General features: G+C 44.2%; 1 protein-coding gene across 1 annotated transcript in view; it reads right to left on the bottom strand.

Moving 5' to 3' along the window:
• The window catches only part of SNX25 (sorting nexin 25), a 237,870-nt gene that overhangs the window by 43,455 nt on the left and 175,075 nt on the right, over positions 1 to 19,340 (bottom strand). The window contains exons 7-8 of the mRNA XM_044297649.1: positions 11,160 to 11,350; positions 1,666 to 1,797 (exon numbers count right to left, since the gene is read on the bottom strand). Of these exons, the coding sequence (XP_044153584.1) occupies positions 1,666 to 1,797; positions 11,160 to 11,350 (323 nt within the window). The remainder of the gene's footprint in view (positions 1 to 1,665; positions 1,798 to 11,159; positions 11,351 to 19,340) is intronic.

Raw genomic sequence — 19,340 nt, 5'->3', positions numbered from 1 at the left:
CGCTCCATTCAGACTGCATCAGGGCTGGACGGAGGCGTTTGGGACCGCTCGTGAGCTCCTTCAAACGGAGCTCACGAGCGGACCGACGAACGCTAGTGTGAAAGGAGCCTAACTCCGCTGTTCTTGGTGGGTTCGGCAAACAAAAGTATAATGTGTATGGTCAGCTTTAGACTGGCAGTAGCAGGGTAGCTCACCAGAGGATCCCCCAGTGGACCCAGGCTTTGGCATAGTAATGGACTCCAAAATACAACCCCATTTGAAGCAGACTTTGGATCCATTCAGTTGCCAGTAGGGTGTCTTACTTAAGGGCACATTCAGAAATAACTTATTAAACTTATCTGATGATCTGCCCTGTGTGTGTGCAATGATAAAGATCACAAGGAAATTATCAGTGTGGGCCTTCAGAATTTCCTCTGATCTGCCCATTGTACCCCAGTCTGACGCTGGAGGCTGGGAAGATGAGCACCTATTATATAACACAAGAGCCTTTAAAGGATTTCTGTCACCAGAATTAACCCTATTAAACTGGCTGACATTATTGATGTGGTAATGTCAGCAGACCCCAACTCTACTATTCTTATTGATGGCCCCTTTACAGCACAATTCTTACTTTTATGATATGCTAATTAACCTCTAGGAGCAGGGGGGGGGGGGGGGGGTGGTGTTGCTCCTAGAGGCTCTGTTCTCCCACCTCATTTCACGCCCTGCTAATCCTTGATTGACAGGAACAGGCAGCGTTAGTCTTCTCCTGCCGCCCCTGTGTGCTGGGTAAAAGGCACTGCGCAAGCGCGAGATTTACCCAGCACACAGGTCTGGCAGGAGAAGACTAATGCTGCCTGGCCCTGTCAATCAAGGATGGCAGGGTGTGACATGAGGTGGGAGAACAGAGCCTCTAGGAGCAGGAGCAACGCCCCCCTCCCCTGCTCCTAGAGGTTATTTGCACATCATAAAAGTTTAAATTGTGCCATGAGGGAGGCCATCAATAAGCATAAGAATAGTAGAGTTGGGGTCTGCTGACATTAGCACATCAATAATGTCAGCCAGTTTAATAAGGTTAATTCTAGCGACAGAAACCCTCTAAAAGATGACCTGTAAACATTCCTGACATGCACCTCTCCCCATATAATAACAATTCAGGGGCATCTATTGTTATGACTATGCTGTACCTTACTACCAGTTTGCAATGAAGACCCAGTTTGGTGTTACCAGTTAGGGGGGGGGGGGGGGGGGTGTCCCTGCATAGTCTGACACTGGCAGAATATGCATGGACATACCTCTGACTGGTAACACCTAGCTGGACCTTCACTGCAAACTGCTAGCAATTCATTCAGGACATCTAGCAGGAATAGTAAAGGAATGGCACAAAACAGAGTCATAAGTATAGATGCTCCAGAATTGTTATTACATGGGGAATGCAAGCAGTTACTATAAACAAGCAGGTCGGGAACGTTTACAGGTCATCTTTAAAGTACAACCCCTCTTTCTCATTACTACTTGGTCTTCAGAATTTAGGAAGCACAAGGCATTCAATAAAACATGTTCATAAAATGTTTGACAACCTGCCAAGTTTATAGGAAAAAATAAAAGTCACTGACTACAAAACAAGCCATATACAGTCAGTAATAGCACAGTATTAAATATGCACAGGAGCTTTTATTTTTTTACCTTATTTGCATTTTTCAGGTACTCCACAGACTCCCAAAAACTGATCAGTACCCGCTTATCAATCCTTTCCATATATGTTCTAAAATGTTCTCTGAATGATGGGTTAGCCAGAATGTCATCAAACTGGATAAACTAAAATATAAAAACACACCAACTTTTTAGCATGACTATGTTTAGAAGTGGCAGATTTGCAGCAAAATTTTGATTTAGAAAATCTGCCACAATGTACAGTACAATGCAGGAGAATTGGGTTTAACCCCGAAGGGAAGACAGAAGATTGCAGGATGGGAATAAACACCACGTCTGTCTGCAGTTCATACCAATGGTATGGCCATACAAAGGTCCGTATGGCTGCAGACACAACACGTGGAATATTTCAATCCAGACTGAAATTTTCAATGTTGCTTCATTTTGTCGTCTTCGATGCATTAGATCAATAACCCTTGTTCTGTGGCAGAGCTGCCTGCTGGCATTGTAGACGAGGAGCATCTGTTTGTGTGGAAATGTAAAAATGGAAATATAATAAAAACTGTAAAATAAAGAATTTTAATATAAATTCATGTACAAGTAACCCAAACCCTGCACTAACCTACGGCCCTGAACTCATTATTATTATGGTCAGTTGCAGCCAGATTTACACAGCAATTCCATTACACCGCTTATAGGTTCCGCAGCATTTTTCATACTTTGGTCAGCTCCCACTGCACCGATTGCCATTTTACAGGCCGAGTATAACAACTTCTGCACTATTCATGAACATGAACGTCAGGTCACCTGCACACATCCATCCCACTGATCTTCTAAGGCCATGCCCATGTTTTAAAAGGTCATACCTTTCATTGAGCTGTACATTTTCAGGGGAATCATTACAGATAAAAGATTTAATCCTCGATGTGCGATAACCAGGCATCTATAAAGTCTGGATCTGCGGCCTATACGACTGTCTTATGAAAGTGTAAAAAAAAAGCTGGTCATACACTAAAGATACTCATACAGTAATTCTCCATACTCCAGAAGTGGCAAAACAGGGACAGAATTAACAAAAAGAAAGTGAATAAAAAACTGAGATCAGCCATAATTGGCTATAATATGGCACACAGTTAGAAATCCAACATGACATTACTTTTTTGGCAGATGCTGGTCAGTAAAGTACAATTCTGAAGATTATTTTTTTTCAACCCCCCCCCCCCCCCTACTCTGCAGTACCTGTGAGGAAATATATTTATTTTTATGTTACTCACATACGGTATATAGCGCTACTATATTCCGCAGCGCTTTACAGACATCATCAACCGGCGGTCCCCAATGGAGCTCACAATCTAAGTTCCCTATCAGTATGTCTTTGGAGTGTGGGAGGAAACCCACACAAACACGGGGAGAACATACAAACTCCATGCAGATGTTGTCATTGGTCGGATTTGAGCCTAGGACCACAGCGCTGGAAGGCACCAAGTGTTAACCATTGAGCCACCGTGCTGCCTACTTTCCTGCTCCCCGCCACTCCGCTCCCGCTCTGTGGCTTGCAGACTGTCTACACTGCACTTCAGGTCTCAATCTGTCAACTTCCACACATATGGGGTCCTGTGCACCGGTGGGGCCAATTACTGACCTAAGAGGTGACATGCCCCGCAAACGGAATGTGACCTAGTAGCCTTATGCCACTTGGGGACATGTCTTTACTGAGGCCAATAATTGGCTGCAGCGCTACATGTAACCCAACCTGGGGACCGGAAGGCAGCCTGGGATACATGGAACCGGAAAGGAGGGGTGGTGAGCAGGTTACTATATATCTCTCCACGGGCACTGCTGGGTGGGGGGGTATTTAAAAAAAACTAAAACAAAACCGTTTAAAAGACCTGCTTTACATACCAGTCTTTCTACAGATTTCCAGTAACCAACAAAAATAACAATCTGTGACAGTCCTACTCATTATAGAAGTCACTGCTCTCTGGTGAATTTCATCTCCATTTTTCTATTTTTTATGAAAATAGCTTTTCGCGGTTACACATTGTGCCCTTTTCGTGCGAGACAGAAAGCATGACTCCAGCATCTAATAGATTTGCTCTCCAGGGCACACAGCAGCATCCTGTTGCTTCCTAACATTCCCTATCTTACAAACATCTCGATTTGGCGATAATAATGCTATAATTAGAGTAAATGCCATGCAGATTAATGAAACCATGCTTTTAATTCCTTATTGGGTCACCAGGTGTTTAAAGGCGAGAACACTACACATGATTTTTCCTATCTGGGACATACATGAATTTTCATTAGATCTACTAGATTGCAGTGCCGTATCTTTTCCACTGGCTATTGAGCTATAGAGAGCTGACAGACATCGAGACAACATTGGTAAGAAGTCTACTTTCATAACATAGCCTATGTTCCCTGTATTCTTCTTATGTTATCTTTTGAACTGGAAGCAGAAAGCTTGATGTCATCTAAAGCTTAAAGGGGTTTTCAGGAAGTGAGGCGAAGCGGAGCAAGAACGGCAGGGGAATAACTGGTCAGTAAACTTTTTTTTTTATTATTTTAGAACATCTGACATGCACTGTGACACAACTCTAAAAACCCCCATGAAGCTTTTTCTTCAATTAAAGCTTACATTACTATAAAATAACAAACTGAGTAATACTCACCTTACCGATCCCTTAACACTCCCACGCTTCCCGGGGCCCTCATCAGTCTCTGTTTCTAAGACTCCAGCAATGATGTTTGGGCACTCACTCAATGGCATTTGCCCAGACCAGTGATTAGGTGCAGCAGTCACATGTGTCCAAGTCAAAACGTCATCACAAGGTGGACTTCTGATTCTGGCACTGACATGTAAGGATCTCTGAGTATTTGCGCTCCTGCATCCCTGATGAAAACCTTGCTTTTGTCTCACTTCATATAAGCCTATGCCCTGAACAAAGAAGGGACAGAGGACGGACTTATCACAAGGTCTTAAATGGACTGCTTTCTACTAACCACGGGGTAAACTTACCAAGCCTGCACCACACGGTCCTAAAATTACCAAGGAGGATGTTGCCGTATCTCAAATGTAAATCTTCCCTGGACACAGCAGACTGTTTACTGACGATGGTGATAATTGCCCTATATTGTCTACTATTGATTGTAGTCCGCTGGCTATGGAAGTGGCCAAACTGATATCACCAACATTAAAAGCCCGCTGGCAGCTACATTAGGGACATTGCTCCAACAGCTGAAGTCCATCGTTCATCTACATAGAGAGCGGCTAGATGAATTGGAGAGCAGAACTGTGCAGTTGGAACAAACAGTGGAGAACTACCAGATCTCTCTGCAAACTGCTATCCAGGAGAACAAGCTCCTTTGAGAGCGCATAGAAGACTTAGAGAACTGGTCATCGGAGGCTGTTGACGGGCTCGATCTTGGCTACCCAGCATCCTCTCCATCTCGCAAAGACGCCGCTGTCTGCCAGGTCCAACAGGAAATGGTTCCAGACCCCCTCTTCATCTATTGCGCCTAAAAGAGAAAGCGCCTGAAGGCAACTCCACACCCTGAAACTGCCTTCTCTGGGACTTAATGTTTACATAGACTCTCCAGTCATTTCTTTCTAGCTGGCAGTGAGTAACTTGAAGAGTTTGGTTGAGTTGAAGCTGTCATATGGGGTGCTCTAGTATTGTTGTTTTGGTTTAAGGTACCCATATTATATAAGCATAAGGCAGGAGGGGGTATTTTTCTATGGTGAACAATCCCTTATATGTTGGATGAAAGCAAGTCTCTTTGCGTAAGGCTACATGCACACGACCGTGGTGAGTTTTGTGGTTCGCAAATCGCGGATCCGCAAAACACGGAAGGCGTCCGTGAGTGTTCCGCAATTTGCGGAACGGCACGGACAGCCTTTAATATAACTGCCTATTCTTGTCCGCAAAGTGCGGACAAGAATAGGACAGGTTATATTTTTTGGGCGGGGCCACAGAACGGAGCAATGGATGCGGACAGCACACTGAGTGCTGTCCGCATCTTTTGTGGCCCCATTGAAGCTAATAGGTCCGCATCCAAGCCGACAAAACTGCGGCTCGGATGTGGACCAAAACAACGGCCGTTTGCATGAGGCCTAAGGATGAGATAGCCAGAAGGATTAGTCGAAGTGTTCTATTTAATTTTGCACTTATTTATTTCAATTTGTATTTTACAGTTTTTGCAACTGTCTACGTTATATATGTTTGAAGGATTTGGTTATTAAAGGTCTGTGATCACATCTATCTTCTAGCTTGTTAAGCCATGCTAGGTTCAATGTTCAGCTCTAATTCTATATCTTCTAGAATTGTGGGGGGAGATTTTAAGTCATTAAATGTGCAAGAAGACCATAGTTCTAGATCAGTAGGGCCTGCCACGCATAAACCTAAGTATATGACTCAAGCTCTTTATTTGGGATCATGACCTGGTAGTTTGGCTAATCCAGAGGGTCGAGAAATATACCTTCTATTCTAATGTTTCATGGTCATGAATAGACTATATATTCCACTTGCTCCACTTGTCCGTAGATTACTTTCCTCAACCATTGGAGAGCTTATAATGTCTGACCATGCCCCTGTCTTGCTTACGATTAGGGATTCACAAGTCCGAGGGTCAGATTATATATGGCGCTTTCCTGCTTTCTTAGCTGCTGATGACTGTTTTAGGGAAATGCTGAAAGAATGGTGGAACAATTTTCAAAACATTAACGGTTAGCATAGTTCTGACAGCTTTTCTGGAATATGGCAGGAGGTGGTGTTGAGAGGACAAATTATATCTTGCATTTCCAAACTAAAAGATAGAAGTTCTATCAAAGTTGACTGAGTTTAGTTCTTGATTGAGCGAGGCATACACCATTTGGTTCAGCCCTCCCCAACAACTCTGAATGACAGTCGGCAAAACAGGTATATGAACTAGGGCTTACGACGACGGGAAGCCCCCTTCCCCACCCCCCAGATTCTCCGATAGATACAGTGTCTCTACCTAGCCTTATTAAAAAAAATAAGAAAGGGACACCCTAAATGCGTAGATATCACAGAGTAAACTACATTCAACCATCAAGGGCCTTAAAACCCATAAGGCACTGGGTCCAGTATGGTTTACTCGGCAGTATTATAAGCTACTGTCAGAACAGTAGGTTTCACCTACTCTCCTCAAACAGTTTAATAGTTTTCTTCAGGGCATACCAATTCTGGTGAGATGAACACTGCATATATTAAAATCCTCCAGAAACCCAGGAAGGACTTGACTCCAGCATCCTCCTATAGTCCCATGTTTCTTATTAAGGTTAATCTTAAGCTACTTTCAAAGATATTGGCTAATAGGATGTCACAAGTCTTTCCACGTGTCATCTCTCCAAGTCAGGTGCGCTTTACAAAGGGCCGCGCTGCAGTTTCCAACATAAGGAAAGTTTTAGCTGTACTAGACAATATAAAAATGTACCCGGATACCCACCCATCCCCTGCCATACTTACCATAGACGCTGAAAAAGTATTTGATAATGTGCTTCGGGGATTGATGGGGGAGATCCTCATATGAATGGGTTTTACGGACCCCCTGAGATGCTATATTGATATTGAGCACAAGGGTGCTCATTATCTCCTTTGCTGTTCAACTTGTCTACTTAACCCCTGGTCCGTTGTTTGGTGACCTCTGATTTCTTGAAGGGTATTCAGACAGGCTTGCACCAGGTTAAAATGGCTTTGTTTGCGGATGACATTTGGATCTTCCTTTCTAGACCCCAAACAGGACTGCCAGTTCTTTTTGGTCACCTAGCAGATTGCTTCATGGGCACGTAAGCTATGTTACTATGTTTTAAGGCCAATACCAATAAATGTGAGTTACTAGACTTTTTGCTCCATTCCTAGGCTCCAGAAACTACCTTTCTAGACTACCAAGTAAAAGTTGGCTAACAGTTTTGTCACTTAGCTAGGGATAAAAATAGGAAAGACCCCTAAATCGATTTATACATTGAATTATCCCGCATTGATCCGTTAAGTATTGGCGGACCTTAAACGTTGTGGACTTACAGTGAGATGTCATCTTATAAAAATGATGTGCCTTGGTCGCCTTTTATACCACTTACAAACTATACCTCTTAAGCATAAGGATATTCATTGCCTCCATTAAACCTTCACTAAAATGATTAGGGCAAATAAACGCCCATGCATAGCCCTTAAAAAACAAATGTTACTAAGCATTAAAAGGGGGTCTCAATATCCCAGACAATGCTTATACAATCTGGCAAGCTTGTTAAGACATTGCTTAGATTGGATTCAGTGTTCTGACTTTTATTCTAACTACGATTTGCGGCCCAACTAGCTTTTCCTTGGTCCCCAGCTGCCCTCTGACACACCAGATATGCCAACTTGACACACAACATTAGAAAGTCAAATTTTTCAAGACACCATCGCCACATGGAAGGCAGTCCCTTTTGAGGCTTGAAACTCCCTTTTCTTTTGTCTAAACATTTCCCAATTTGGGGACATCCAGAGTTCTCCCAGGGTATTTCAAATAGCATGTTTTAGTAGAGGAAAGAGGAGGGGGAGGGGGGGCTAGTTTGGTCCACTGACTCCTTTTACAAAACTCTAAATCGCCATCCACACTAGCTGAATGTCAGGATAAGTTTCGCTGAGGCACACAATACTTCTATGCATTTTGTTTAGCCAAGGTTACTTGACTTGTCTGGGGAGTGCACCACTAATGTTTTTGACTCTAATCATTTACCACCGAAACATACCTCTTTATAGATGTTATATGTCACAATACAGACCAATAGGCTCAGGGGCAAACTGGTAACGTAAAGTGGCCCTGGAAAAAATACTAAAAGTAGCCCCATTTTGCAGTCGGGTCCAAACTGATGGAAGGCAGGGCCAGCAATACCATATTGTAGGACATTATAACACCCCAACAGAGCCAAATACAGTCCATCACAAAATACTGATGCCAGCAGCACATAATACAGCCCCAAAAACTTCCACTGGCTGGCAGTGAGAAGGGCTCAGGCGGCCCCCTGGGTATCGGCCCACCGGGAAATTTCCCTGTAACGTATATGGCCAATCCGCCCCTGAATACGGCTCAACCATCATTGATTCTTAGGCACTATTTTTGGGCCAAGGATATTCAAGATCCGGACATCTCCAGAAATATATCAGAGGTAATTCCAGGATTAAAAAGGTAATTGTTAATGAAAGATGGAGGGAAACATATTTCAATGTGTATTGGGGTTCAATTTGTCTCCTCATCCAGACTACCCAGATTGGTCGCCCGTCCTAAATGCTCTCTCCCAATTTGGCCCATGGGATGTGGCAGTTGTTTTGGAGTGTTGGAGACCATCCACTCGAAATGGATCATCACAAAAGCAGGCTTTGTTTCACTTGATATACTGGCTTTGGCCTCCGATCCCGGGTGTGGGAGAAGTGATCTAGCAGGTTAAGCATTATCGCTTCATGGACAAGGCCGAGGATGAAAGACAGGGAGGCAGAGGTTCAGTCTCATTTTCTCACAAGTGAAGGTCTTTTACTGATGTTTTCCTATCACATTCAGAGAGTAAACCATTGATGACTGCTTACTCCTCTGCATCTTGGTACCAACACTGGGACCCAATGGACTCTTGTAATAGTCCTGGTAATGGATATTACTTACACATGATTTTTACTTGTGACCGAAGAAGTTAAGAAGTGACATTCTTGAAGACCGTTTATGGTTTCTTTTTTTGTTTGGGGAGAGGGGGGTTCTAATGTGCAGCGTTTAAAATTTCTTAATGCTGTATTGTATTAACATCTGTTCGATGCCGTTGCTATTTTCCTCAATTATGCTTTTGTTTCTTTTCTTTTATTATTGTACTGTATTTCTTTGAAAATTTCAAATAAAATGTTTATTTAACAAAATGTCACCACAGGAGGCCAGATTACAGGGACCAGAGGCCTGGGAAGTGGCAGCACAAAAGCAGCGGCAGGGTCAGTAAGGTGAGTATTAATAATTTTGTTATTTTATAGCACTATTGAGTTTTTGGTACAGAAACAGCTGGACAACCACCTTAGCCTTGTGGTTCAGAGAATTTAATTTTTTCTTAGGCCATCATGTCCTAGCCTTGCTGATTACTTTCAAAGTGGCATAGATGTGAGACGCCAGATGTTACCCCAGCTTATAGTAGTAGGAGCTGCATTGTTTTTTTTTTTTTTTAACGTCAAACCTCGTGCTTCCTTTTATATCGTCTTCATATCATCGAGTTAAATGATAAAACTCTGTATGGATTTATAATGCTAGTATTAATGTCTAATGAAAATTGAATACAATTGTATGTAGTTACTTTAAAAAGGGGTTGTTCACTAATTTCCAGACCTCTCAGACTGGCAGGACTACATGGTGATCATACCTACCCGTTTTCTGGTGCTGATGCTGAGTCCCAACTCGTTTGATTCCCGGCCTCCGCTGCTTGTCTCGGGTCCTTCCATGTAAACTTGGATGCAGCTGCAGCCAATCGCTGGGCACACTGCTCCCCCTGCATCGTGTGACCATCTAACATGATGCAAAGGGAGTAGCGACCAGTGATTGGCTGCAGCTGCATCAAAAAGGAAGGAGACAAGCATTGGAGGCTGGTAAGCGAATGAGCTGGGACCCAGCGCTGGGGATCAGGTAAGTATGATCACCCACACGAGTCCTGACAGTCTGAGAAGTCTGGAAATGAGTGCACAACCTGTTCAAGTGGCACCTGCAGACAAATTCTATGAATGTATAGCATAAAACAGTTCATTGCTGTGCCCCTCTCAATATGAGTCCTTAAAGGGAACCTGTCATCAACTTTATGCTGACCTCACTGAGGGCAGTATAAAATAGTGACAGAAATGCTGATGTAAGCCGTGTGTCACTCATGAGCAAAAAGTAAGTGGTTGCTGAGAACCAGCATCATAATCATTGCAGCCCAGGCCTGGAAAAGCGTCAAATGTACTTGAGAAGAGTCCTGGTTATACATAATCTCCTGCTCTCACCCATCTGCTGATGATTGGCAGTTCTCTCCTAGAGAGAAAGCGAGAAAACTAGGTAGAAGACTGTCAGTCATCAGCAGGTGGGCAGGAGAGCAGGAATTCATGAATCACCATGACTCTTCTCAGGAGGCCTGCACTCTTTTCCAGGCCCAGTCTGCAATGATTGTGATGTTGGTTCTCGGCAACCACTTACTTTTAACTTTTAAATGACAGACCCCTAAAATCAACTCGCCTGTCTCTACTTTATTCTGCCATTAGTACGGGCAGCATAAAGGTGATGACAGGTTCCCTTTAAGCAATTTTATGCACTGCCGCTATGATAGGTACCATGACCTAGAACAAAGCAAAGACCACCACAATATAAACTTTGATGCACCATTTTCCAGCAATGCAGGTGATAGAAGTTTACATTACAGACATTAGTTATTGCTTTACTTTATGACTAAACAACTTAATCCAGTAAAAAGATTTAGATCCACTTTATTCCATACTGTAATGCAGTATAACTTAGGTATCTAACAGTACCTTCTGACTTTGGGGGCAATCGGAATCATCTGACGTTCCATCTTCCTGCTGGTCATACACTGGACCACCAAGAAGCCGGATCCTTTTCTCACACTGCTTTTTGGCGACAGTGAGCTGATTGATGTATCGCTTCATATTACGCGCTCTCAGCAGATCGGCTTTCATGGCTGCTGTCTCCTTGCCTTTTGAATCTGTGGATAAATCAGATAAAAAAGATCAGCAACAACTTACAAGAAAAGTAAACTGTACATGTAAATTCGCTTAACTGAATTACCCTGAGAAGCAAGGTGGAAAACATTTATCCTGGAGGGAGAGCAGAGGCATTAAAGTGGATGCAAGAAAAGAACCTCATCTCTTCTCCACTGCCCCTAGTTCATTTTCTGATTGGCGAGTAGTATCATTACCTGTGCTCCATTCACTTACACCGGGTGTCTACTTAGAAGCTTCAGTATAGTTTAGGGAGAGTCTCAGACAACATTTACCCCCATAATGCTACTGCAGGGAAGTGGTCATATAAAGTCACTGTGACAATGGACACCATGACTGCCACCAGCTTCCTATTTGGATACCATGGCTGCCACCAGCTTCCTATTTGGACACAATGACTGCCACCAGCTTCCTATTTGGACACCATGGCTGCCACCCGCTTCCCATTTGGACACCATGGCTGCCACCAGCTTCCCATTTGGACACCATGGCTGCCACCAGCTTCCCATTTGGACACCATGGCTGCCACCAGCTTCCCATTTGGACACCATGGCTGCCACCAGCTTCCCATTTGGACACCATGGCTGCCACCAGCTTCCCATTTGGACACCATGGCTGCCACCAGCTTCCCATTTGGACACCATGGCTGCCACCAGCTTCCCATTTGGACACCATGGCTGCCACCAGCTTCCCATTTGGACACCATGGCTGCCACCAGCTTCCCATTTGGACACCATGGCTGCCACCAGCTTCCTATTTGGACACCATGGCTGCCACCAGCTTCCCATTTGGACACAATGACTGCCACCAGCTTCCTATTTGGACACCATGGCTGCCACCCGCTTCCCATTTGGACACCATGGCTGCCACCAGCTTCCCATTTGGACACCATGGCTGCCACCAGCTTCCCATTTGGACACCATGGCTGCCACCAGCTTCCCATTTGGACACCATGGCTGCCACCAGCTTCCCATTTGGACACCATGGCTGCCACCAGCTTCCCATTTGGACACCATGGCTGCCACCAGCTTCCCATTTGGACACCATGGCTGCCACCAGCTTCCCATTTGGACACCATGGCTGCCACCAGCTTCCTATTTGGACACCATGGCTGCCACCAGCTTCCCATTTGGACACCATGGCTGCCACCAGCTTCCTATTTGGACACCAGCTTCCTATATGTCAAACTAATGTAAAGATGGATTGCCAATAAAGATACCAGAACCTTAATGGAAACCTTATGGACTCTGTAATAATGGGACCTGTCAAGATCTGTTTGGATACATCTGTAAACAGATCCATCATAGCTGTAATGGCTCCATGAATGGAAGCAATGACGCCAATGTTAAAGAGCCCTAGGACACCCAGTATTCTAAGCAAATTGTGGAGAGGAAGAACAAAAACGGTTACTACATTACTATATATATTAGGGTCCATTCACACGTCAGTATTTTTCTATATCCCGAATTTTGGTCTTTTTTTGCGGATCCGTTGTTCCTGAAAATGTTTCCGTATGTCATCCGTTTTTTTCAGATCCATTGACTTTGTATTGTACCAGGAACCGATTTTTGCGGATAATAATAGGACAAGTTTTATATTTTATCGGGCATGTGGAACGGAACAACGGAAACGGACAGCACACATTGTGCTGTCCGATTTTTTTCCGGACCCATTGAAAATGAATGGGTACGCAACTGGTCCGCATCCGTTCCGCAAAAAACTGAACGGATCTGGAAAGAAACAACGGACGTGTGAATGGACCCTTGGGCTGTGTTCACATCAAGTGTCATATGTCGAGGAAAAAGGATGGTGTAGTGCACTTTTCCATCCTGCTGAGTCCAGAGTATATATTAAATCAGGGATGCTCAACCTGCGGCCCTCCAGCTGATGCAAAACTACAACTTCTATCATGCCTATATAGCCTACAGCTATCAGGGAATGCTGGGAGTTGTAGTTTGCAACAGCTGGAGGGTTGCAGGTTGGACATCCCTGCATTAAATGAAATTATTTTAACAATGGATCCTTTACGGTGACAGATACCGCTGTCTAGCATCCATCTGAGGCAACTGTTTAACCTTTATACCATACATATGTATAAAACATGGAACAAAATAGAGATGTGCACACGGCATTAAAAAAGGTTTTCCAAGACTTTATAACTGATAACCTATTCTCTGGATAGATCATTAGTATCTGATCGGTGGGGATCAGACACCCAGGACCCCCGCTGATCAGTTATTTAAGAAAGCACAGGTGCTCCTGTGAGTGCCGCGGCCTTCTCCGTGCTCACCAAGCACATTGCCGTACATTGTATGGCGGCTGTGCTTAGTATAACGCTCATCCTCATTCATTTCATTAAAAATAATACAAATCTTTATTTATATAGATCCACCAAATTACGCAGCGCTCTACAATTCAGAGGGTTCATGTATAAAACAAAGGACATCACAAAGTCCAGCCATCTTTGTACTAAAAGGGACGGTGTAGGCCGATCTACGTGTTCTAGTGATTTGAGTGTGGGGATAACCGTCAGAAGATCGAGTTCATATCTGAAGAATAAGAGTTGGAAAGGAAGGGGGGGGGGGGGGGAATCCTGTCTGAAAAGACATATTTTTAAGGCACGTTTGAAGGTAGGGATGTTGGGAATTGTCTGATATTCTGGGGCAGAACTTTCCAGAGAGTAGGTGCAGCTCGAGAAAAGGGCCTGAACGCGTCATCAGGGGCCTAGGAAAAGCTGAGTGGGCACCGCTGCCTTCTCAAACAGCTGATCGGCGGGGGTCCCAGGTGTCCCGAGGATAGGTCATCAGTTGTAAAGTCTCGGAAAACCCCTTTAATGGTATAACCAAGATCTATCCATAATGGCATCTGTAATCCACATTCAACAGTTGGCCAAGTCTTGATGAAGGGAGCATGTGCATTCAGTGTTGGTCATGTACAAGTATGTCCATTATTGCTGAAAAAAACCTCTTCAGGTTCCATTTTTATTGCACTACACACAGCAGCTTAATGTACTCCCACACATACAGAATGACACTTCCGTTCTACGGCCCCAATAAAAAAGATATTACATGTCCTATTCTCGTCTGCAGCCATGGACAAGAATAGCTATTTCTATCATAGTGCCAGCCATGTGCGGTCCGCAAAATGCTGAACGCACGTGGCCGATGTCAGTGTTTTGCAGATCCGCAATTTGCGGACAGCAAAACACTTGCAGACGTGTGAATGGACGCTTAGTTACAGGTCTGGTGAGAGTGTGCGAAAGGGACAACACAAAAATACAATTGCAAATCCAATTATAACAGTAAAAGTAAACTATTCTGCACTTGATATTCCACAAAGTGACACAGAGCTGTCCAAGGAATGAAGAGCCTGAGCTCAGACACTGCGACTTAGATATTTGATTAATCAAAGCGGTCTTTCTAGGTGTCTGTTGATATCTACTGCTGTAGTCCTTTAATGGATAATCGGTGCGCCCATCCGGCTCAAACCACCTTTGCCATCCTACTGGCCTGATGCTCGTGGTGCCCAACTAGATCAAGGCATCAAAGGGCAGGGTTTCTGTGCAGAGATGAAAGCGGACCATACACAATATACTTTTGTTGCCTGAATCCATATGCAAATGAGCAGTTTAGTGCACTGAGGGTGGGCCCAAGCCACTCTGTGCACCCTCGCACCTCCTGCTTCCATCCCCAGCCCCTCCTTCGCCTTCATTGATAGGATGAGGTTCCTGCATAACCATCTCCCCTGGCAGAGACACAGCAAGGGTGCCAAGAGTGCCCTGGACTCAAACTCCGTGCTCATATGCATTAGAAGTATTTTTTCTCCACAAAGAAGCAAAGTATCGTTACGTGAAAGGTATCATTAAATTCAGCCAAGCTACCAGGTTTCACTGGTGCCTGAATTTCCTGCTGACAGATTCCCTTGTAGTGGTCAGAACTGCACTGTTATAACACTGCGTTCAGCCTGCGGCCACAGCTGGGGTATGTCCCAATGCAGCCTGCTCCCCCTAGTGGTGGCTGGAGGCTAACAGAATCCCATCCTCTGCTTCTATGCCATGGAGGGTTTGGAGATCTGTATCAGAAAAAGAGCTTCAACAGATACAAACGGAAACTAATAGACTGGAGGCGATTTACCAAGCTACTGTAAACGTGCCAGAATGTGGGCTCAACTGGCACACATACCTGGCACCACATTTATTCTGTGCTTTTGGCACCTCACATGGCGTGGCTTAGGCTACTGTCACACTCGCGTTTGGTGCGGATCCGTCATGGATCTGGACAAACGCATCCGTTCAGATAATACAACCGTCTGCATCCGTTCAGAACGGATCCGTTTGTATTATCTTTAACATAGCCAAGACGGATCCGTCTTGAACACCATTGAAAGTCAATGGAGGATGGATCCGTTTTCTATTGTGCCAGATTGTGTCAGTGAAAACGAATCCGTCCCCGTTGACTTACATTGTGTGTCAGAACGGATCCGTTTGGCTCAGTTTCGTAAGACGAACAGCAAAACGCTGTGTTTTGGTGTCCGCCTCCAGAGCGGAATGGAGACGGAACGGAGCCAAACTGAAGCATTCTGAGCGGATCCTTTTCCATTCAGAATGCATTAGGGCAAAACTGATCCATTTTGGACCACTTGCGAGAGCCCTGAACGGATCTCACAAACGGAAACCAAAACGCCAGTGTGAAAGCAGACCTTACAGGGAAAAAGGCTCAAATTGGACCAATTTGCCAAGCTAATCTTTTTCCGCAAATCTAGTGTTTATTGTGTCTGATATTTATATTTTGGCGCATCTCTAGGCTACCTAAGTTTTTGCTGTGTAAATATTAGCAGGATTAGTACATCGTCCCCACGGTGTTTTGTTGCTCCACCTCATCACTTCTGCTATTCAAGTTGCTCCAATACAACAACGCTGCCATACCAGGTGTCTCTACCCTGCTCGAGCTCTACTGCATCACTTCGGTTCTGCCGCTTCGGCTTTGTTACATCTCTGTATCAGCCCGCCTGCCCTCAACTGCACCAGTCCCATTTCAACTCTGCTGCATCAGGTCTACATTTCGCAGCTCCAGTTCTCCGGGTCCGTTACATCCGTCTTCATCCTGCCGTACCAGCGCCGCCTTCCTGCAAGACCCACTTCCCCGTACAGAGAGCTTTGTGCATCCACCTCACCATGTGAGACATAACAGGAGTTCTTAGGCCAGATATCATAACTTAAAATTAAAAGGGTTTATCCAGGAAAAGATATTTATGACTTATTCTAGGTCATCAATATCATATCTGCAGGGGGGCAACACCCAGGACTCCCGCTAATGAGCTGTGAGAAGAGGCCTTGACCACTGCAGCCATTTCCTAGGCCTGTGACATCACATTCAAGTCAATGGGGCTGCAATACCAAGTACAGCCACTATACAATGAATGGCGCTGCCCTTGAAAAGCTCCTGGAGCTTCGGTGAGCGCGGCAGCACCCTAAAAACGTCTGATTGCCAGGGATGCCAGGCCTTGAACCCCTGCTGATGTGATAATGATGATCTGTCCTGAGGATTAGTCATCATTATCTTTTCCAGGTTAACCCCTTTTAAAGGGGTGTGCTATGGAAAATATTCTACACCAGCACCCAGATCGGAAAACTTTTGTAATTGCATGTAATTAAAAATTCTGTATAGTCACCGAGTTATTCAATAAAATGTATTTGTATAGCGCCACCTGCTGTTTGCTCCTTTCTGTATTTTTCTGTCTACTTCAGTCACATTGCGGATTCACATGCTCCGTTCCATTCTTCGACGGCCACCTGCACAATCTCCAGTTAAGGTCCCTTTACATGGGAGATTATTGGGAACGAACAAATTACAGGGAGAGGGCTGCAGCAGAAAGGACACAACACCTTGAGACAGGACAAGCACGCCGAGCTACCAGCTTAATAGTATACGTTGTTCATACCCAGTCCTGTGATTTAGTAGCAAATTGCTCCTGCAGCTGTTTATTAGTGCCGCTAAGGCTACTTTCACACTTGCGTTTGGTGCGAATCCATCATGGATCTGCACAGACTGATCCGTAATGATAATACAACCGCATGCATCCGTTCAGAACGGATCCGTTTGTATTATCTTTAACATAGCCAAGACGGATCCGTCTTGAACACCACTGAAAGTCAATGGAGGACGGATCCGTTTTCTATTGTGCCAGATTGTGTCAAAGAAAACGGATCCGTCCCCATTGACTTACATTGTGCGTCAGGATGGATCCGTTTGGCTCAGTTTCGTCACACAGACAACAAATCGCTGCTTGCAGTGTTTTGGTGTCCACCTCCAGAGCGGAATGGAGACTGATCGGAGGCAAACTGATGTATTCTGAGCGGATCCTTTTCCATTCAGAATGCATTGGGGCAAAACTGATCCGTTTTGGACCGCTTGTGAGAGCCCTGAACGGATCTCACTAACGGAAAGCCAAAATGCCAGTGTGAAAGTAGTACTTTTCCAGCTTTTCATTGCCCTTTATCTGTTGGTGCCATCGAGTTCTAAACGAGTAAAAAAAAATTTCACTTTTAACATCCGATATGTGTTCTATGATCTATAAAATCTGGGTCTATGAGATTTGTAAACCATTGCGTTCTGCTTTCATGTACATTTACATTTTAGATTTCTAGATCTGAATTGCATTATTGCAATTACCGTAATGTAGACTCTTCTGCATTGTGTGGATGAGATTTAGTAAGATCGTTTGCGAATGCTGTAAAATACACTACGGATCTTTCACGTACAATTGAGTGTTGAAAACTGTGCAGCGTGTCTGCCACGTGTGAACATACCTTACGGGATACAGACTAGTGGAAACTTCACCTTCTAGTAGCCAGCCACACAAAGCTGGTGGATGCCAGGAGTCTAATGCTCAATTTACTAAGAGCCAGGTTTGAAAAGGTACATCATGACCCTACTCATTATTACTGCGCCAGAAATAAACAATAGAGCATAAATCAATCCCAACTACAGTGCACACATACAGGTGAAACTCAAAAAATTAGACTATTGTGCAAAAGTTCATTTATTTCAGTAATGCAACTGAAATACTGAGACAATGTAAAGGCTCAGGTCCCCTTTGCTCAGGGGTATGGATTAATTAGCTGAGAGTCTGACACTTTGAGCCTAGAATATTCAACCTTTTCACAATATTCTAATTTTCTGAGATTGTGACTTTGGGTTCTCATAAGCTGTAAGCCATAATCATCCAAATTATAACAAATGAAGGCTTGAAATATCTCGCTTTCCATGTCATGAGTCTATCGCATATGTTAGTTTCACCTTTTAAGTTGCATTTATTGAATAAATGGACTTTTGCACAATACTCTAATTTTTCGGGTTTCACCTGTATAGAGAAAGCCTCTTAGGCAACAGTTTGGTAAATTATTGTATTAGCTTTAGCATATTTCAAGTACTACTTTAGTGTTCAAGGGTTAAAGGGGTTCTCCAGGCTCTTAATATTGATGACAGATCCTCAATCCCGCTGATCAGCTGTATGAAGGGAAGGCGCGCACAGCGCAAGTGTGCCATCTGCCTTCTCGGTTCCTGCTTGCCATATACATAGCAGCAGTGAGCAGGAAGGGAGATGGGAGACGGCACGTTCGTACTGTGTGCGCATTCCCTTCATACAGCTGATCTGATATTGATGACCCGAGAACCTGAGTAAGGCCTCATGCACACAACAGTGTTTTTTCACTGTCAGTGATTTGGCTTCAGTGGTCCGTGTCCGATTTTTGCTTCAGTTGTGGTTCCTTGGGTCTTCCTTTTTTTTTTGCCTGACAGGGGAAAAAAAGGAAGGTTAATGAAAAGTGTAATTTTATTGCACCACGGTCTTGTAGAAAAAAAATGGACACTGACGCGGATGACATACCAGTTGTGCATCCGTTTTTTTTGACGGACCCATTGAATGGGTCCGTCCTCTATTTTCCACTGACAAGAATAGGACAGCTTATATTTT

The sequence above is a fragment of the Bufo gargarizans genome, chromosome 1 (genome assembly GCF_014858855.1).
Source record: "Bufo gargarizans isolate SCDJY-AF-19 chromosome 1, ASM1485885v1, whole genome shotgun sequence".
Classification (NCBI taxonomy): Eukaryota; Metazoa; Chordata; class Amphibia; order Anura; family Bufonidae; genus Bufo; species Bufo gargarizans.
Note: the sequence above shows the minus strand (reverse complement) of the source record. Positions and strands in the feature narration are given on the sequence as shown.